The 18471-nt window shown below is 42.2% G+C and overlaps 2 protein-coding genes across 11 annotated transcripts in view; both read left to right on the top strand.

Annotated features, from left to right (window-relative positions):
• The window catches only part of CRCP (CGRP receptor component), an 86541-nt gene that overhangs the window by 19391 nt on the left and 48679 nt on the right, over positions 1-18471 (top strand). For all 10 annotated transcript variants that reach the window (XR_009005384.1, XR_009005382.1, XR_009005381.1 and 7 more), the window contains one exon: positions 14615-14672. Coding sequence is in view for 5 of the 10 variants with exons in the window: in XM_007186500.2 (XP_007186562.1) it covers positions 14615-14672 (58 nt within the window). In the remaining 5 variants the exon portion in view is untranslated. The remainder of the gene's footprint in view (positions 1-14614; positions 14673-18471) is intronic.
• LOC103000206 (DAZ-associated protein 2-like) lies at positions 10332-10835 on the top strand. Its single transcript, XM_007186975.1, has 2 exons — positions 10332-10470; positions 10714-10835. Exons 1-2 carry the CDS (start codon positions 10332-10334, stop codon positions 10833-10835), a joined length of 261 nt encoding a protein of 86 aa, XP_007187037.1.

The raw sequence follows: 18471 nt of genomic DNA, 5'->3' as shown, positions 1-18471 counted from the left end.
TAATTTCTCCACATCCTCGTCAACACTTCTTATTTTATCTTCTCCCTTTTGTTACAGTTGTCATATTTATTACATCTATATATGTTGAAAACAGTGTTTAGCAGTGTTTTATTACTTAACGTTCTATACTTCTACATATTTTAAAGAACATAAGAGGACAAAAACAGTCTTTTATATTTACCCGGAATTTTGCTATTTCTTCTGCTCTTCATTCATTCCTGTTCCATGTTTACTTTTTATCATTCAGCCTGAAGAACTTGCTCTAGCGTTCTTTTAGAACAGGCCTGCTGGCTACAGTTTTCTTTCAGATGAGAATGTTATTATTTTCTTTCATTCCTGAAGGATAGTTTCACAGGTTGAATGATCTTTTCTTTCAGCACGTTAAAGATGTTAGTTCAGTGTCTTCTGATTGCCATGGTTTCTGATGAGAAATCTGTGGTCATGCCAATATGTAATGTATTGTTTTCCTCTGACTGTTTTCAATACTTTTCTTTATGCTTGGTCTTTGACGATTTGATTATGATTTTTTTTTTTTTTTTAGTTTATCTTCGCTGAGCTTCTTGATTATGTACATTTTTGTGTCTTACCCAATTTGTGAAGTTTTGGGTCATTGTTTCTTTAAATATTTTTTTCTGCCCCAGTGTCTTCCTCCTTTCTTTTCAGAACTCCAAAGACACAACTGTTAGAACTCTGATAATTGTTCTACAGTCCCCAAGCCTCTGTTTTTGTTGTTGTTGTTGTTGTTTAAAGACAAGGAAACTTTCTAATTGAAGTATGGTTGATTTACAATGTTGTGTTAGTTTCAGGTATACAACATAGCGATTCAGTTATACATATGTGTATATATATATTCTTTCTCAGAATTCTTTTCCATTATAGGTTATTACAGGATATTGAATATAGTTCCCTGTGCTATATAGTGGGTCCTTGTTGTTTATCTATTTTATATATACTAGTGTGTCTGTTAATCCTAAATCCCTAATTTATCCCTCCACACCTTTCCCCTCCTTTCCCCTTTGGTAACCGTAAGTTTGTCTTCTATGTCTGTGAGTCTTTTTCTGTTCTGTAAAAAAGTTCAAAAAAAAAAAAAAAAGTTCATTTGTATCTTTTTTTCTTTTTTTAGATTCCACATATAAGTTATATCATGTGATATTTGTCTTTCTCTGTCTGACTTACTTCACTTAGTATGATAATCTATTGGTCCATCCATGTTGCTGCAAATGGTATTATTTCATTCTTTTTTATGGCTGAGTAATATTCCATTGTTACACACACACACACACACACACACACACCCCCACATCTTCTTTAACCATTCATCTCTTGATGGACACTTAGTCCCTTCTGGGACTCCCAAACTGTATATGTTGGTCCACTTCTTGGTGTTCCACAGACCCATTAGGCTTTGTCCACTTTTCTTTAATCTTCTTTTTTTCTGTTCAAGTTCATTGATTCTTTGTTCTGCCTGTTCATATCTGCCTTCAAATCCCTTTAGTGTTTTTCATTTCAGTCATTGTACTTCCCAGCTCTGGAATTTCTTTTTTTTTTTTTTTTTTTTTTTAAAGGATTTTCTTATTTATTTATTTATTTATTTATTTTTGGCTGTGTTGGGTCTTCGGTTCGTGCGAGGGCTTTCTCCAGTTGCGGCAAGCGGGGGCCACTCTTCATCGCGGTGCGGGGACCGCTCTTCATCGCGGTGCGCGGGCCTTTCTCTATCGCGGCCCCTCCCGTCGCGGGGCACAGGCTCCAGACGCGCAGGCTCAGCAATTGTGGCTCACGGGCCCAGCTGCTCCGTGGCATGTGGGATCTTCCCAGACCAGGGCTCGAACCCGTGTCCCCTGCATTAGCAGGCAGATTCTCAACCACTGCGCCACCAGGGAAGCCCTGGAATTTCTTTTTGTTTTGTTTGTTTGTGTCTCATTGATATTTCCATTTTGTTTATACATTGTTTTCTTTACTTTCTCCACATCTTCCTTTAATTCTAGGAGCATCTTTTTTTTTTTTTTTTTTTTAAATTAATTAGTTAATTTTTGGCTGCGTTGGGTCTGTTGCTGTGCGCGGCTTTCTTTAGTTGTGGTGAGCGGGGGCTACTCTTCGTTGCGGTGCGCAGGCTTCTAATTGCAGTGGCTTCTCTTGTTGTGGAGCACGGGCTCTAGGCACACAGGCTTCAGTAATTGTGGCTTGCGGGCTCTAGAGCACAGGCTCAGTAGTTGTGGTGCACTGGCTTAGTTGCTCCGTGGCATGTGGGATCTTCCCAGACCAGTGCTCGAACCTGTGTCCCCTGCCTTGGCAGGAGGATTCTTAACCACTGCGCCACCAGGGAAGCCCCTAATTCTTGGAGCATCTTTAAGACAGTTGTTTTAAAGCCTTTGTCTAGTAGACCGGCCATCAGGTTTTTTTCAGGGACGTTTTCTATTGATTTATTTTTTTCCTTTGAATGGGCCATACTTAACTGTTTCTTTGTTTACCTTGTGATTTCTTGTTGAAAACTGGACATTTGATCTAATAATGTTGTAACTCTGGAAATCAGATTTTCTTCCTTCCCCTAGGCTTGCTGATTTTTGTTTATTGTTTGCTATTTTTGTCTTGTAGGCTGTCTCTGTGCTACGGATCAGCTTGAGGTGTAAACTCAAGGTCTTCTCAGGTCACAGTCACTCTGATTTTTCCCATATATGCAGTTGTTTTTGAATGTCCCAGCCTTTAGTGTCTGAACTTTAGGGAGAAAAAAATAAAAAGAAGGGTTGGGGGATAAAAGGACACCAGCCCTTTAAATTCTAAAAGTCACTTCAGCTGGAGGGGGAGGTGCAACAACAATGGCTGCTGCCCCTTTGCTTGCATCTCTGTGATCAGAAGCTATAGTCAGCTATAGTCAGTGATTAGAGCACAGATCCTTGATATTTGGAGGACAGGGTACATTTTGCCCTCTCTAGCTTCCACAAGCTGTGTACAAGCTGCTCCAGGAACGTGGGCACAGCTGCCTGCCCCTGGAGTTGGGGGATGGGTGCTGCTACTGTGCTAAGATCTAAAATTGACCAAAATTAACTGCTATTTACCTTCCAAAACTTCCCCTGGAAGTTGCAAGCCTTCAGTAGACTTCAGAGTTTCAAAATAGTTAATATCAGACAGATTCTACCAGTACAATTGTTTTCTAGGTGGGGAGACAGATTTCTGGTACTTCCTACTCTGGCACCTTTGCAGATTTTTTTTTTTTTTTTTAAGAGACTTCATGTTTTTAGATCAGTTTTAGGTTTACAGCAACATAAGGGGAAGGTACAGAGGTTTCTCATATGTTCCATCCCCCTCACATCCATAGCATCCCTCATTACCAACATCCCCCATCAGAGTGGTAAATTTGTTATAATCAGTGAACCTACATTGACACGTCATTAACACCAAAAGTTCATAGTTTATATTAGGGTTTACTTGTGGTGGTGAACAGTTCTTTGGATTTGGACAAATCTATAATGACGTGTATCCACTGTTACGGTATCATACAGATTATTTTCTCTGACCTAGAAATCTTCTGTGCTCCACCTGTTTATTCCTTCCTTCCCACTCACAACCCCTGGCAGTCACTGATCTTTTTACTGTCTATCTAGTTTTGCCATTTTCAGAAAGTCATGTAATTGGAACCATACAATATGTAGTCTTTTCAGGATGCGTTTAAAGTTCCTCCATGCCTTTTCATGGTTTCATAGCTCATTTCTTTTTAGGACTGAATAATATTCCACTGTGTGAATGTACCACAGTTTAGTAATCCATTACCTACTGAAGGACATCTTGGTTGCTTCCAAGTTTTGGCATTTATCAAGAAAAGCTACTATAAACATCTGTGTGCAGGTTTTTTGTCAACATAAGTTTTCAGCTCCTTTGGGTAAATACCAAGGAGCACAGTTGCTGGATCATATGGTAAGAGTATATTTAGTTTTGTAAGAAACCTGGACTGTCTTCCAAAATGGCTATACCATTTTGCATCTCCACCATCAGTGAATGAGCGTTCCTTTTGCTTCACATTCTCATCAGCATTTGGTGTTGTCAATGTTCTGGATTTTGGCCATTCTAATAGGTATAGAGTGGTATCTCATTGTTGTAATTTGCACTTCCCTGATGACATATGATGTGGAGCATCTTTCATAAGCTTATTTGCCAGCTGTGTATCTTCTTTGGTGAGGTGTCCATTCAGGTCTTTTTTTTTTAGCGGGTGAAAAAACACGATACCTTGTTTTTATTTGTACTTCTGTACAGATGAATGAAGTTGAGCATCTCTTCCAGTGTTTAAAAGCTTTTTCTGTGAACTAGCTATTAACATCCTTCATCCACTTCTTTTTTTCTTTTTTTTTTTTTTAAAGTTATACAATTTTTATTTATTTATTTATTTATTTGTGGCTGTGTTGGGTCTTCATTTTTGTGCGAGGGCTTTCTCTAGTTGCGACAAGTGGGGGCCACTCTTCATCTTGGTGCGCGGGCCTCTCATTATCGCGGCCTCTCTTGTTGTGGAGCACAGGCTCCAGACGCGCAGGCTCAGTAGTTGTGGCTCATGGGCCTAGTTGCTCCGCGGCATGTGGGATCTTCCCAGACCAGGGCTCGAACCCGTGTCCCCTGCATTGGCAGGCAGATTCTCGACCACTGCACCACCAGGGAAACCCCTTTTTTCTTTTTTTTTAAAAATAAATTTATTTATTTATTTTTGGCTGCATTGGGTCTTTGTTGCTGTGTGCGGGCTTTCTCTGGTTGTGGCGAGCGGGGGCTACTCTTCGTTGTGGTGCTTGGGCTTCACACTGGGGTGGCTTCCCTTGTTGTGGAGCATGGGTTCTAGGCGCACGGGCCTCATTAGTTGTGGCACACGGGCTCAGTAGTTGTGGCTTGCGGTCTCTAGAGCACAGGCTCAGTAGTTGTGGCGCATGGGCTTAGTTGCTCCGCGGCATGTGGGGTCTTCCTGGACCAGGGCTCAAACCCATGTCCCCTGCGTTGGCAGGCGGATTCTTAACCACTGTGCCACCAGGGAAGTCCCTTTCATCCACTTATTTCTTGTTTGTTTGTTTGTTTCTTTTTTTTTCCAGTATAGGTGATTTACAATATGGTGTTAGTTTCAGGTGTACAGCCTAGTGATTGAGTATTTTTTGCAGATTATACTCCATTATAGGTTATTACAAGATTATGGGTATAATTCCCTGTGCTATGTAGTAAATCCTTGATGCTTATCTATTTTATGTATAGTAATTTGTATCTGTTAATCCCATACCCATAATTTGTCCCCTCTCCTTCCCCCTCCCTTTTGGTAACCACAAGTTTGTTTTATATATCTGTGAGTCTGTTTTGCATATGTATTCATTTGTATTATTTTTTTATTTTTAAATTTTTTTTAATTAAAAATTTTTTTTGGCCATGCCATGCAGCATGCGGGATCTTAGTTCCCCAACCAGGGATCGAACCCATGCCCCCTGCAGTGGAAGCATGGAGTCTTAACCACTGGACCTCCAGGGAAGTCCCTGTATTATTTTTTTAGGTTCTGTATATAAGCGATATTGTATAGTATTTGTCTTTCTCTGTCTGACTTATTTCACTACACATAATATTCTCTAGGTCCATCCACATTGCTGCAAATAGCAGCGTTTCATTCATTTTTTTTAGCTAATACTCCATTGTGTATGTGTGTGTGTGTGTGTGTGTGTGTGTGTATATACACACACACCACATTTTAATCCGGTCATCTGTTGATGGGGCACTTGGGTTGCTTCCATGTCTTGGCTATTGTAAGTAGTTCTTTTGCCCATTTTAAAAATTGGGTTGTTTGTTTTTTTATTGCTGAGTTTTAAGAATTCTTTCTGTGTTTTGGATAACTGTCCTTTATCACGTGTCTTTTGGAAATATTTTCTCTCAGTCAGTGGTTTATCTTGTTTTCTTGACTTGGTGTTTCATAGAGCGAATATTTTTAATTTTAATGAAGTCCAATTTATCAATTATTTCTTTTGTGGATTGTGTCTTTGGTGTTGTATCTAAAAAGTCGTCACCATATGCAAGGTCATCTAGGTTTTCTCCTGTGTTATCTCCTGAGAGTTTTATAGTTTTGCATTTTACATTTAGGTCTAGTTGTCTAGATGGTTGTTGTCTAGGTGGTGGGGAGGCAGATTCCTGGTTCTTCCTACTCTGCCATCTTCCCTGAATCCTCTCTGTTCATTTTTTTCCCTCTTTGTTGTTCAAATGGGGTAATTTCTACTGAACTGTCTATATGTTCGCAGACTCTTTTCTTCTGTCAACTCTATTTTGTTATTAAGCCCACATAGTGAATTTTAAAATTTCATATATTTTTCAGTTCTAAAATTTTCATTTGGGGCTTCCCTGGTGGCGCAGTGGTTGAGAATCTGCCTGCTAATGCAGGGGACACGGGTTCGAGCCCTGGTCTGGGAAGATCCCACATGCCACGGAGCAGCTGGGCCCGTGAGCCACAGTTACTGAGCCTGCGCGTCTGGAGCCTGTGCCCCGCAACGGGAGGGGCCGCGATAGTGAAAGGCCCGCGCACCGCGATGAAGAGCGGTTCCCGCACCGCGATGAAGCGTGGCCCCCGCTTGCTTGCCGCAACTAGAGAAAGCCCTCGCACGAACCGAAGACCCAACACAGCCAAAAATAAATAAATAAATAAATAAATAAAGTAGCTATAAAAAAAAAAATTTAAAATTTTCATTTGTTTATTACTTATAATTTCTGTCTCTTTCCTGAGAACTTTTATTATTCCATTCATTTCAAGAATGTTTACAAAAAAAAGAAGAATGTTTGTTTATATCTCATGTTGTAATAATAGCTACTTTAAAGTTTTTGTGTGATAATTCCAACATCTGGGTCATCATAGACTTGGTATCTGTTGATTAACTTTTCCCTTGAGAATGAGTGATAATTTTGGATTGTATCCTGGACATTTTGAATATTATATTGTTTAGAACTCTGGATCCTGTGAAACGTCTCTGGTTAATGTTGCTTTTTTTGTTTCTTTTAGCAGGTGGTCAGTCCAGTTACGTTCACAACTCAAGTCTGTCTTGGCTTACATGGCAAGGATTTCAATATCAGTTTAGGTTTTAAACTGTTCTGCTGCTTTGGGCCTTTTTTGCATATGAGACTGGAGTTATGTTTTAACTTGTTCACTTCTCAGTGTGTTTGCTGTGCTGGGTCTCTGCTCTTTGTTGTTTGGGGCTGTTCTACACATGAATAGCTTGGGCTAAACCTAAGATTTGTGCTGATTGGTACTCAAATTTAGGGAAATCCTCTCTCTTGCTCTTCTCTCTGGGATTGCCCCCAGACTCTCAGGCCCACATGTGCCCCCTTTTTTAGGCCTCTGGCCACAAGTAGTAGATTTCTCTCATCATTTTAGCTGCCTATGTTTGCATTTGTTACTGGCGCCACCCTTGGGGCAAAGAAGGTAGGAAAAAAGAGGAGAGGGGGAAAAAAAGATATTCCTTGGCACTCTGGACCACAGTGGCTCCCTTCCTGGATATACCCACTGCCAGGGCTCCCTGAGGAACTGCCCTCGAGTTGTGGGCTTTACCTAGATCTCCAGATCTCTGGGGCCCCTTTTCCCAATCTTCTGGCCAGAAAGATGGAATTTCTCCTGGAGTTTCAGCTGCATGTGAAACTACTGCTGTAGGGCAGTACTGCTAAGGCAGTCCTGAGGATCAGGGCTTATGAGAGAAAGGAGGAAGAGAAAGAAACCCACATCCATCCCCCACACCAACTAGTTCTTTTTTCTTTTTTTAAAAAATATTTATTTTATTTATTTATCTTTGACTGCATCGGATCTTAGTTGCAGCACACAGAATCTTCTTTGCAGCGTGCAGGCACTTTGTTGCGGCATGTGGGCTTTTCTCTAGTTGTGGTGTGTGGGCTTCAGAGTGCAAGGGTTCTTCGCTGCGGCACACGGGCTCTCTAGTTGAGGCGTGCAGGCTCAGTAGTTGAGGTGCGCGAGCTTAGTTGCCCCGCGGCATGTGGAATCTTAGTTCCCCAACCAGGGATTGAACCCGCGTCCCCTGCATTGGAAGGCGGATTCTTAACCACTGGACCACCAGGGAAGTCCCACCAACTAGTTCTAGCTTTCTTCAAGTTTTTTTTCCCTTCCCAGTCCACCTACTTTTGTTTTCAGAGTCCAGGTTTTTGCTTTTGTGTTTTGTCCTGCGTTTGTTGTTGTCGTAAACAGCAGAAAGAGGCTTTAGTGGGTTTACTCCATCTTGTCTACAACAGAAGTCCTAATGGTCGATTTTTAAGACCTCTTCTCAGCTGTTTGCCTGCTGTTTTGCTTCCCAATCCCTACATCTTTTCTGCTGTAAATATGCACCTGGCTACTACTATTCAGTTGCCTTGCAAGCTGATTCATGATTGGCCGTAATCTATATATATTTAAAGTAGACTCTAATATTCAGAGGAGGATTTATTTCAGTTCTCTTTTTCCCTTTGTGATCTGAAATTTGAGGATTTGTAGTCCTTTTTGACCCTTTAGTGTCTACTTTTCATTAAATGGTTGATTCCTGGGGCAGATGAACATGCCAGGGTTCTTATTGACACACAGGTTATCTATGACTGTAGGAGGCAAAAGCTGCAGGCAGTGTTGTTCTGAAAACAACCAGTAGAGGGGGCCGGCAGGCTTCGTTCACTGTCGCTGGGCCCGGCTCCTCCGGGAGGTAGCCAACTATTGCAGCCCACTGGAATTCATTTGGCCTCAGTGCCTGGTGACTCAGGGGGCTGCTTTCCATATGCTATCAAGACCTGGATCATCTTGTGCTAGCCAGTACAGTCTAAGACAGGAATCACATTTATAACAGAAACTGCTGAAGTGCTCTTTAATTCTTATTTCTGAATATCCTGATAGAGTTTTTTTCTATCATTCTCTCAGGAAGAGGAGATTCAAGATAATAGCCCTTAAGTGGTCTGGTTCTAGTAGTATAAACTGGAGCTGCATTAATTTGCTTGAAAACCTCCATTGCTAGAGTTCTTGAGGGTTTGGTAGGAGCCATGTTTTATTTGACTTTATAGTTTTATTCAGCAAAATGGTAGTTTTGAGACTCAGCTTAAAATCACTTTGACACTAAGTCCTATGTCATTTTTTCCTGTAGCATGTTAATTCCCCAAGGCATTTGGTTCTCTAATCATTTAAATTTTTTGCTTGAGGTACTTTTTTCTTAAGAAGTGCAGCCTGGCTTGCAGCCCCAGGTCTCATCCTGAGATCTCCTTAGGATGTACAGCCGTGTCTGCCAGGAGTAGAAGGACTTGCCTTCGAGACCCAGGTCTGTAAATAACCCATGTGCAGCAACGAAGACCCAACGCAGCCCAAAATAAGTAAATTTATTATTAAAAAAAAAAAAGAGTGGTCAACATGGAGCTCCCTGCACCCTTTAATGAGAACAGTTTTGGTGATCAGTTGGGGTGGGAGCTAAAGTGCAGTGAATTAAGTGAAGGAGAGAAAGTAGAGATGATAAAAATAAGCCTGATTATGAAGTCGGGGGGCATGTTTGTAACCCCCGCCCCCAAAACTGGCAACTGCAGTACGTGTGGTTCTGGGACTTGACTTCAGCAGGGCTCAGCTCCTGGGGGTGCAGAGCAGAGAACTTGACTGGTTGGTTTGACTCCAGGTTGGGGCTTTTCAGCGAGCAGCTGTGAATGATTTTGTCGGTAGAAGACTTATCCTTTTTGCAACTGTAGGAACATTTCCAGCATTTCAGAGCCTGGCAGGATAATGACTGTTCAATAAACTGAGTTCTGTTGCTTTGATTGATTTGTAGCTGAGATGTTCATTTATTCAGCTATGTCTTTTCCTACTCTTTATTCTTTATTCATGCTGTTGGATGATGATGGTTAAAATAAATAATTGTGCTTTGAGTGAGGATTCATATTCTCCAACTCAGCTTGTCCTTCAAGGCTACTTGCTTATTCCTAGTCTTATTCCTAGTCTCCTCCTTACTCGATTCTCTGCAGCTTTTAGTCCTGTTAACCCTCTTCACGTCCAGACCTCTCAGATGGTGACCTCACTTTTGCTTCACTGAGAAAACTATCCAAAATGAACTCATTTCCCTTCACATCTCCTTAAATTTGCTTTTTCTTTCCCCATTGCTGTGATCTAAGTGAAACATGAGCCTTTTCACGGAAACTTTGAACTTTTGTTTTTTTGAGGGTCTTTCCCTTTCTCTCCTGTAATTTCAGCCTCTCCACCTGCTTGTGTTCTTAGCCGACAAACATGCTTCAGTTTCCCTTCAGAACCTGCCCTCCTCAGGCCATAATTGCTTTTTTACTTCTATCCTGTCAAGAGGTCATTTCTGTCCATGACACTGAGCTGAACCAGACCCACAGCCTCCATGAACGGCAGGGGTCAGTATCCACCACAGCCAGCCTACCCTGCGCAGCCTCCTGGGAATCCGGTGTGCCCTCAGACCTTGCATCTTCCTCAGGTTCCACCCTGTACTGATGCTTCACCTGCCTGCTCAGAGGTCTGCCATCCGAGCTTTGTGCACCCAGGGGCTGCCACAGTCCCCGCCGTGTCAGCTGCTTTTCCTGGCACCTCACGGTATCTTCCCATGGCCCAGTCTGTGGCCGTTGGCCTTTTAGGTTGCAGAGTCCCCATGGCTTAGTATCTGGTTGGTCCCATCTCCAGCTGGTCCAACAGCGCCGGTGGGAGGAGGGTGTGATGAAGGTGCCAGATTCGGAGCTGAGGCTACTGCTGGCACGATTCCTCCTACACCACCGGGTACCCTCCCAGCACTGCGCAGCTTGCAGTCATGCAGGGAGCCCATGTCCTTGTAACTCAGTGGAAGAGAAACTTCTCCGTGGGTGGCTCAGATGGTGACTACACCATCCGGTGAGGAACCAAGGCCACCTCTGTGCCAGGAAAGACATCACATAGCTTCTCACAATATAACTGCTTTAGTCACATTAACCTGAAGTTGCGGTTTAGACACATGTTGTTGAGGTGTCTTTCTGGTGTCCAAACTTTCAGTCACTTTTCAGACTTAATAAGAAACCATACATATAGTAGTAGCATTACCGCCCTGAAGCATTTTGATGTGGGGGTGGTATCCATTCATAAAATGAATGTGAGTGAAGCAGCCCTAGGGACCTTCCTTTAGTTTCTCTGGAGTAATACTGTACCATACTGGTCTTTGCTTTTAGTAATAAAACATGAAATTAGGTTTGGAGAGGACTTTGATCTTCTGATTAAAGTTGCCAGATTATTCTGATTGGGCTTTAATCTCCTGTAAGTCTTTGATTTTTATTACTTGTTATAAATGAAACACATTGGTTGTCTGCCTTTTCCTTTCCACCCTTTGCCCTAATCCCACCCTTTACCCTAGTCTTGCATTCCCTCCCACCAGTCTCCATTGAATCAGTGGTGCAGGACAGAAAGCAGTCAGACCCATTTCCTTCTCTCCTTGCACTTCTCCCACTTGTCATCTTTTAACTAGTCTTTTACAAGGATCCTCTGAGACCCCCTCTGTGCCCTAAGCACAGACCCCTTTATTTCCACTTTGGATCTCCTTAGGCAGAAGTGGAGAGTGCCTTTGGACCCTCCTTAAAGATCATCTCTTTATACATGAACCAAACCCAAATTTGCTTTGGTGCCAGAAAAACTGAACTTTTCCTGATATCAAAGCATATCAATACAAACTGTACTGAAAACAGTTTAAAATAAGAGGGGCAACAAGGAGGATGCCTTTGAAAAGCCTGATGACTTTAGAGCCAAATTAAGGAGAGTTTTCAGATCACAAATTGGTTACAATTTATTGTCAGAGTGCCTGATGTGGCCACTCATGGCTCCCAAGAATTTCTAAGCTGGGTTAATGGGGTCATATTGTGAATGTCTCACTCCAAAATGACTTGAGTCCAGTGAAATCTCACTAGGGCTAAGAATATTTCGGGATCCTTAATCTTTTGATTTTTGTTTTCTGAAATTGGATTTTATTTTATCTTATAATTTCAGTTCACCTAAATTTTGTGTTCTCTACATGTTATGTTTGACTGTTGTGGAAGTTCAGTGTTGTATGTCTCTAGCTGCACTGTGGTGCATCTGTCTTATGGGTTTTTTATACTAAGAATGTAGAATAAAGACTGTTTTGAAGATTTGAATAAAGTGATGATAATTGAATTACAAAGAAAAAAAAGAGATATTTCCTCCACAGTTCTTCCCCAGTCCCCACAGTCCAGTTGTCACCTTAACCGTTATTCCACTGAACTACTTGCCCAGGCCACCAGTGCCCTCCTTTTTGGCAAATCCAGTGACTTCTCTACCATCAACCTACTTTCCTCTCTTCAGCATTTGACATTGTTGATAATACCCTCTGTCTTGAACTTTTCCTCTCTTGGTTTCCATCACACCACTCTCCTAAGTTTTCTTTTTCTCTTTTCACTTCTTGCTCCTTTGCTGCTTTCTCTCCTGGCCCCTTGAATGGAGGTGTTTTACGGTGTTCTGTCTGGGTCTTCATTTACTCAGCAGCTGGTCTCTGGACTACGATTTCCACTCTCGTGGTTTCACATAACTCCTTGATAATAAAGCCAGCTCTGATCTTTTTCTTTAGTTCTAGACCAAACTAGAACAAAACTAGACAGGCTGTTCGACAGAGACCTCTTCATTGTGGTCCCAAAAGTACCACAAACTGAAATTCAAATTTTCAATTAATACATTTTTTCCAAACAGGCTAAACATCTGACAGTAAGCCTTAACTCTCCCATTTCCTTCACCCCATCTCCCGACCCAACCTAGGCAGTTGTCAGGTCCTGTTGACTGTACCTGAGGGTGACCAGGAGCATTGCACAGGTCCAGACTCTCATTTCCTTTCCTGCTGCTGCTGCTGCCGCTGCCCAGCTGCACAACTTTTGAGTATTACAGTGTCTCTGCCTCCATTTTCTCAGGTTTTCTAGACCCAGAAAGTCACTCCTTCCCTCGGTTGCTCTCCAGTGTCTACAGAGTAACATCTGGCCTCTTGGTAGTCAGGGCTCTTTGTGGCCTTGTCCCAGATGACTCTTTCAACCTGTGTCCCACAGCCTCTCTAGCAGCCATTTCCTGAAACTCCATGAATCTTTGTTCTTCTGGGTGTTTAGTTGTACTGTTCCTTCCCTGACCGCCCATTCCTCTTATCCTTTTTGCCTAGAGAATCCTTAAGGGCCCAGTGCAAGAGTCGTCTCCTCTATGAAGTCTAGAGTAAATGTTTGGGGGACTCTGAGGAGCAGAGTTTAACTACAACTGCCTTACTATGACTGCCATTTACGGGGAAATTACTGTGTGAGTCATTATGAACACTATGAATGGTTAAGGACATGGGCTTTCATGGCAGAGTCCCAGCTCTGCCATTTACTAGCTGTGTAACCTTGGAAAAAGTATTTCTTTACCATCTCAACGTCAAGTCTGAGGGTTAAATGTGCTTGCTGTATGGAAGGTAAGCAGTAAATGGTAGCTGCTCCTGCTATAAATGGTAAGATTTTCATCCCTCATAATCTCCTTTTGAGATCAGTAAGTACTGTTGTCATTCCTGTTTGACAGGTGGTGAAACCAAGGCTTAGGGAGAACTGGGTAACTGGTACTGCTTCCCCAAACACCTGGCTGTGGGAATTGTGGCTTACTCATCACTTTATTCCAGAATTGTTTATTGAATTGAAAGATGAAGTTGGAGGGACTTCCCTGGTGGTGCAGTGGGTAAGACTCCGTGCTCCCAATGCAGGGGGCCCGGGTTTGTTCCCTGGTCAGGGAACTAGATCCCACATGAGTGCCGCAACTAAGAGTTCACATGCCACAACTAAGGAGCCCGCCTGCTGCAACTAAGACCTGGTGCAACTAAATAAATAAATAAATAAATAAATAAAATATTTTTTAAAAAAGAAAGAAAGAAAGATGAAGCTGGAGCTCCAGGGTCAGATTGAGAGAGAAATGTAGAAATTGTCACCTGCACAGGGATGGTAATTGAAGCCGCTTTCTTTCAAGTCCTGTCATCTTTGAGAGTCCACACATTTCAACCACCCCTTCAGCAAGGAGCTGTAAATTGTGACAGATGATAACGAGTATCTTCACTATTACTTAAATCTTTTGTTGAAATTTGCTTGTATTTGTCTTCTTTCCCCAACTGAATTGTAAGCTCTTTGAGGGCAGAAGACTGTGTCTTATACTACTGTGTATTAACTCCTGTCCCCTTAGAGTCCTTGTTTTTGTTTACTAAGATAACAGGCCAAGTCTGAATAACATTTAATCTTAATCTCAAAAAGGAATTCTCAACCGTTTCTAAGTGATGACCAACCAAGATGATTTTGTCAATCTTTTACTTTCTATAATTTGGATTAAGAAAGCATTATTCACATTTTCCAAATAAAATTTATTAAAACTACACCTGTGCTATCTGCTGTCAATGCATTTCTTGTAATCCAAGCCTCTGTACCATTAGGATTCTAATACACATTTGTGCCCTTGAGTAACAGTCACTGATATAGGACTCTCTTACTCCCATTCTTTCGTTTTACAGTTGAAGAAACTGAGGGCCATGTTCCAAGTTGTTCTTCCACTTGTTATCTGACAAAGTGTTCTCTAAATAGCTTGGTCAAGACTCAAAATCCTTAGGGGTATGAGAGTTTTAAATGCTCTGTACTTTTCTTTTGACAGAGCTGAAAAGCTTCAGCTGTTGAATCACAGGCCGGTGACTGCTGTTGAGATCCAGCTGGTGAGTGAAGGAGACTTGAATTTGGGCGGGTTAGTTTCTGGGTCTGAGATGTAGAAAGGGTCCTAAAGGCTGAGCTCAGACAAGCTAGGAACTGCCATTACTTGAAAAGACTGCCAGACCACCCATTCTGTAAGTGAAAAGAAACCTCACCAATTTGATGCTAGTTAGTATGGACTTCAGGAAAGGGAAAGACTGGAGAAAATTCAATTCCTTCTGTCGGGTCTGGGGCTATGACTTGGCAGCTCTTTGTCTCCCCTGTGTCCTACACCATTCTGGCCATTGCTTCCCTGTAGAGGTTATTGCCAACCAGGTAAAAACATTAGATTCGACATGACTCTGGTGTTTTATCTCCCCCCACTCCCACCCTTTAACCTCCTCTTCCTGTATCTTCTCTTGGTTAATGGAGTGCGTGTGCACTTTCCCGCATGCTCGCTCTCTCTTACTCTCCTGCTCAGTGTCCCAAGCTAGAAGCCCAGAAGTCATTCCCTTCCCTTTATCTCCTAGTTAGTCAGTCAGTCCCGGGTTCTCTTGCTTCTCCCTCCTCTTGGTCTTTCTTCTCTCTGTACTGCACTGCGTTAATTCCTGTAATTGTTCTCAGCTCGGCTCTTGTGCCTGTCCTCTCACCGTTCTCCCTGCCTCCAGGCCAGCCCCCTCCTGTCCATCTTCTACACCACGATCAGAGTTCACTTTCTAAAGCCACACATTTGATCATCTTGTTTCCCCGCATGAAACCATTCAGTGGAACCTCAACACGTGCAAAGTCTAGACTGCAGTCACAGCATAAAGCTTTAGAATTGGGGAAGCCACAGTAAAAGGCAGAGATGGTATAAGGAGAGTGTGAAGATGAGGCCCAGTGGTGCAGGCCCAGTGGTTGCTGTACTGGCATGTGCCGTGCTTTCCTTCCATGTACAGGGCAGAGAGTACTGTTAAGCTCCAAATATTACGCAGGCCATTCAACTGCGAGTAAAAGAAAAGTTAGGCTGGAGAATTAATAAAATGAGAATAAAGCAGTTTTCAAAGTCAGTTTTAGAAGTATTTAGCTCTTTGTCAAATTTCCTTCAGAAAAATGTAGAAGAAAATGGCCAAAAATACCTCTGATATTTAGAGTTGCTTAAAAACAAAACAAAAAAACCTTTTTTTAAAAGGATCGTGGGGTATTTAATTTTTGACTAAAACTTTTACCGTCTTCTCAGCATTTTGTTTCTCCCCTCCAAAATGCACCCAAAATTAAATTAAAAGAATTCCTTCCATAAAGGGTACCTTTCTGGGGGAACTGGCCTTCAGGCTAAACAGAAATCCTTTTTTTTTTAATATCCTCATTATTCTGATGCTTTCGACTATGTTGGAGATTCAGCTAAAAAAGAGAAAAAACAAAACAGCAAGAAACTAATCCCTGTCCTTCTGGGTTAAGGATCACATGTCATGTCTCCTCCAACTTTAATCAGCAACATATGTTATTCATGGCTTAATGACAGATGGAGAGAAGAGATGAGGAGGATTAGCATGACCTCATCCCAGAGCCTGTAGAAAGCTCTCATTACCTGGTAAGATTAGCTGCTATTAAGATTGCCTGCTCTATGCCAGACTTGGTGCCAGGGGCTTTGTATATGTCACCTATAATGCCCTCACCATAGTCTTGGTTAGTGAGTGGCTGAGTGGGTCTGTCTGATTCAGAAGCCTTACTCTGTTCCTCCAAGCTATGTGCTTCTACATGGTGAGGAGAAAGGTGTGTGTGGCATCCCCTTTCCACAGGTAGATAGGCCTTGTTAAAAACTGGCTGTGTTATTTCCCAGCAGTGGGACCGTTTTTTGGCCAGATTTTTCCCAGCCTGGGATTTGGCTACAAAGGGTTAGCAAATCATTTATCAAGATTTGTAGCAGTGTCTCTTCTCACCAGAAAGGGATAAGAAATGAGGTTTTCCCTAGAGTGGAAAGTGCAAAGGACTTGAGAATTTCCCTGTGTTAACCTTACAGCCATTTATTCTCCCTGGGTCCAGAAGTAATCCCAACATTCAGCATTTGTCAGGATTCACTTTTGGAGACTGAAGCTTCTTTTTTTCATTTCAACTTCAGCCATGATTTGTTGTAATCCTCAGATCCACAGCCAGCTGCCTGCTGTGTGTGAGGAAATGAGGAAGCCACCAGCTCTGTGACCTCTGCCATGCCCTGCTATATATTCATTTGGGACCATTTGTGAGGCCTCTGGCCTAAAGACAGGACCGTGAACCCCCTGACCTCACAGGCCACTGTCCTGAACAGCACTACCATCTGTGCCTATTGTAATTTAGTGATTGTAAAAAGGCTTGAATTACATAGTTCCATGGCTTAAATTATGTTCTCCTTTGGTCCTTACTGTAGGTGTTACTTTTGTTTTACTTTAGAAAAACTCAAAATATATAGAGGTTAAGTGAACCGTTCTGGGTCAGATAGCTAGAAGTGTCTGTTGCTGTTAGACTTTGCGTTGTTTTGAGGAAAGTAGGAGGTTGGGCTTGGCAGCTTAGAGTGAGAAGCAACCGTTTCTGGAATGCAGCAGCCCAGTCTGACAGCCCTGATAACCAGTGTGATCTTCACCTGTGATAAAAAATTTATCGTTTATGTTGACCTGCCTACAAAAACTTTGTATTTTTACATTTCGTTTGCCCTTATATTCAGAACAACTTGAACCCTTTAATGTTTGGGAATGTTGAGACATTTCTTTATTTGGGCTCTGTTTCTTCTGTGTTGGAAAGAAAAGGTGAGGAATAAGGTAGTTATTATTTACTCTAGCGATCCAAGAGGGGTTAGTAAGTTTTTGGTTTCTGCAAGTTTCTTTTTTGTGTATATTTCATTCTGCTTAGTGTACAGCTCAGGTTTTCTTCCTGTGACTGGGAAAGAAAATTTCCCGACTCTAATTATCCCTGAGGGTTGTTTGCTGATAAAAGCTTCTGCTCTCAGCAAATTTGGCAAAATTAGTAAAGCTTGTCAGCCCTGTTGCTAAGATCACACCTAACTGAAACTGGATCTGTCAGACCCAGAGATTGGGATGCAAGAAGGTGGCCTGTCAAAATCCTCTCTGTTTGGTTTTCTAAAAAGACCCCTCAGAGGTCATACAGCCAAACTCTTTCAAACCAGTGGACTCTGGTGTACCATACAACGTCTCTAAGAGAGGAAATGATAGAAACCTCTTACTTGAGGCCGTGGTATTCTAGAAGGAGCTGGGACTCAAAGTCTCAAAAGACCTTGCACCGCTTGCTGTGAGATACAGATGACGTTTTCCTTGTGATGCTGAGCCTCCATGTACCTGCCTGTAAGTTGTCCTCATTTCATGTGCAGCATCCTTGAGAAGAGAAGCTCTGGTGGCAGAGATTGTGGGAAACCCCTGGTCCACTGTGGAGCACAGATAACGGAGGGAGGTTGTCACTGGTCTAACAACAGTCTAAGTCTCCTTCACCCTCTTCCCCTGAGGAAACAGTTCATCATCAACTGTGTGTGCCAGTTATTCATAAACTTGGAGACATTTTTCTCCCAATAGAGATCATTTTTTCCTCAAGATTAAATTATCAAGTCAGATATATCCCTCCTTCCTCCTCCTTCATTCTTTGGAGGCAGTGTATGTTAGAGTATTTCCTTTTACAGACCGTAATTTTACATGTCTGATTGTAAAAGCGGGCTTTTGAGGATTGTTTCTTGTTCAGTAGAGAAGTTACATGGAGCCTTTGAATCTTTAGAATATGGTCATTTTATTTCACAGTATGATGGGAAGAAGCCCCATTGGTTCACTCTGCATCTTTGCTCTAGAACACCCAGGATTATTCTCTAGT

This window comes from Balaenoptera acutorostrata, chromosome 15 (assembly GCF_949987535.1).
Source record: "Balaenoptera acutorostrata chromosome 15, mBalAcu1.1, whole genome shotgun sequence".
Lineage (NCBI taxonomy): Eukaryota > Metazoa > Chordata > Mammalia > Artiodactyla > Balaenopteridae > Balaenoptera > Balaenoptera acutorostrata.
The sequence above is the reverse complement of the archived record's forward strand: the minus strand, read 5'-3'. Positions and strand labels throughout refer to the sequence as shown.

Excerpts from the sequence above, each read along its gene's own strand:
- LOC103000206 (XM_007186975.1), top strand. The coding sequence starts at position 10,332 with ATGAACGGCAGGGGTCAGTATCCACCACAGCCAGCCTACCCTGCGCAG. Across the intron at positions 10,471-10,713 it reads TGCCTGCTCAGAGGTCTGCC|CCACCGGGTACCCTCCCAGC; the intron begins ATCCGAGCTTTG and ends ATTCCTCCTACA.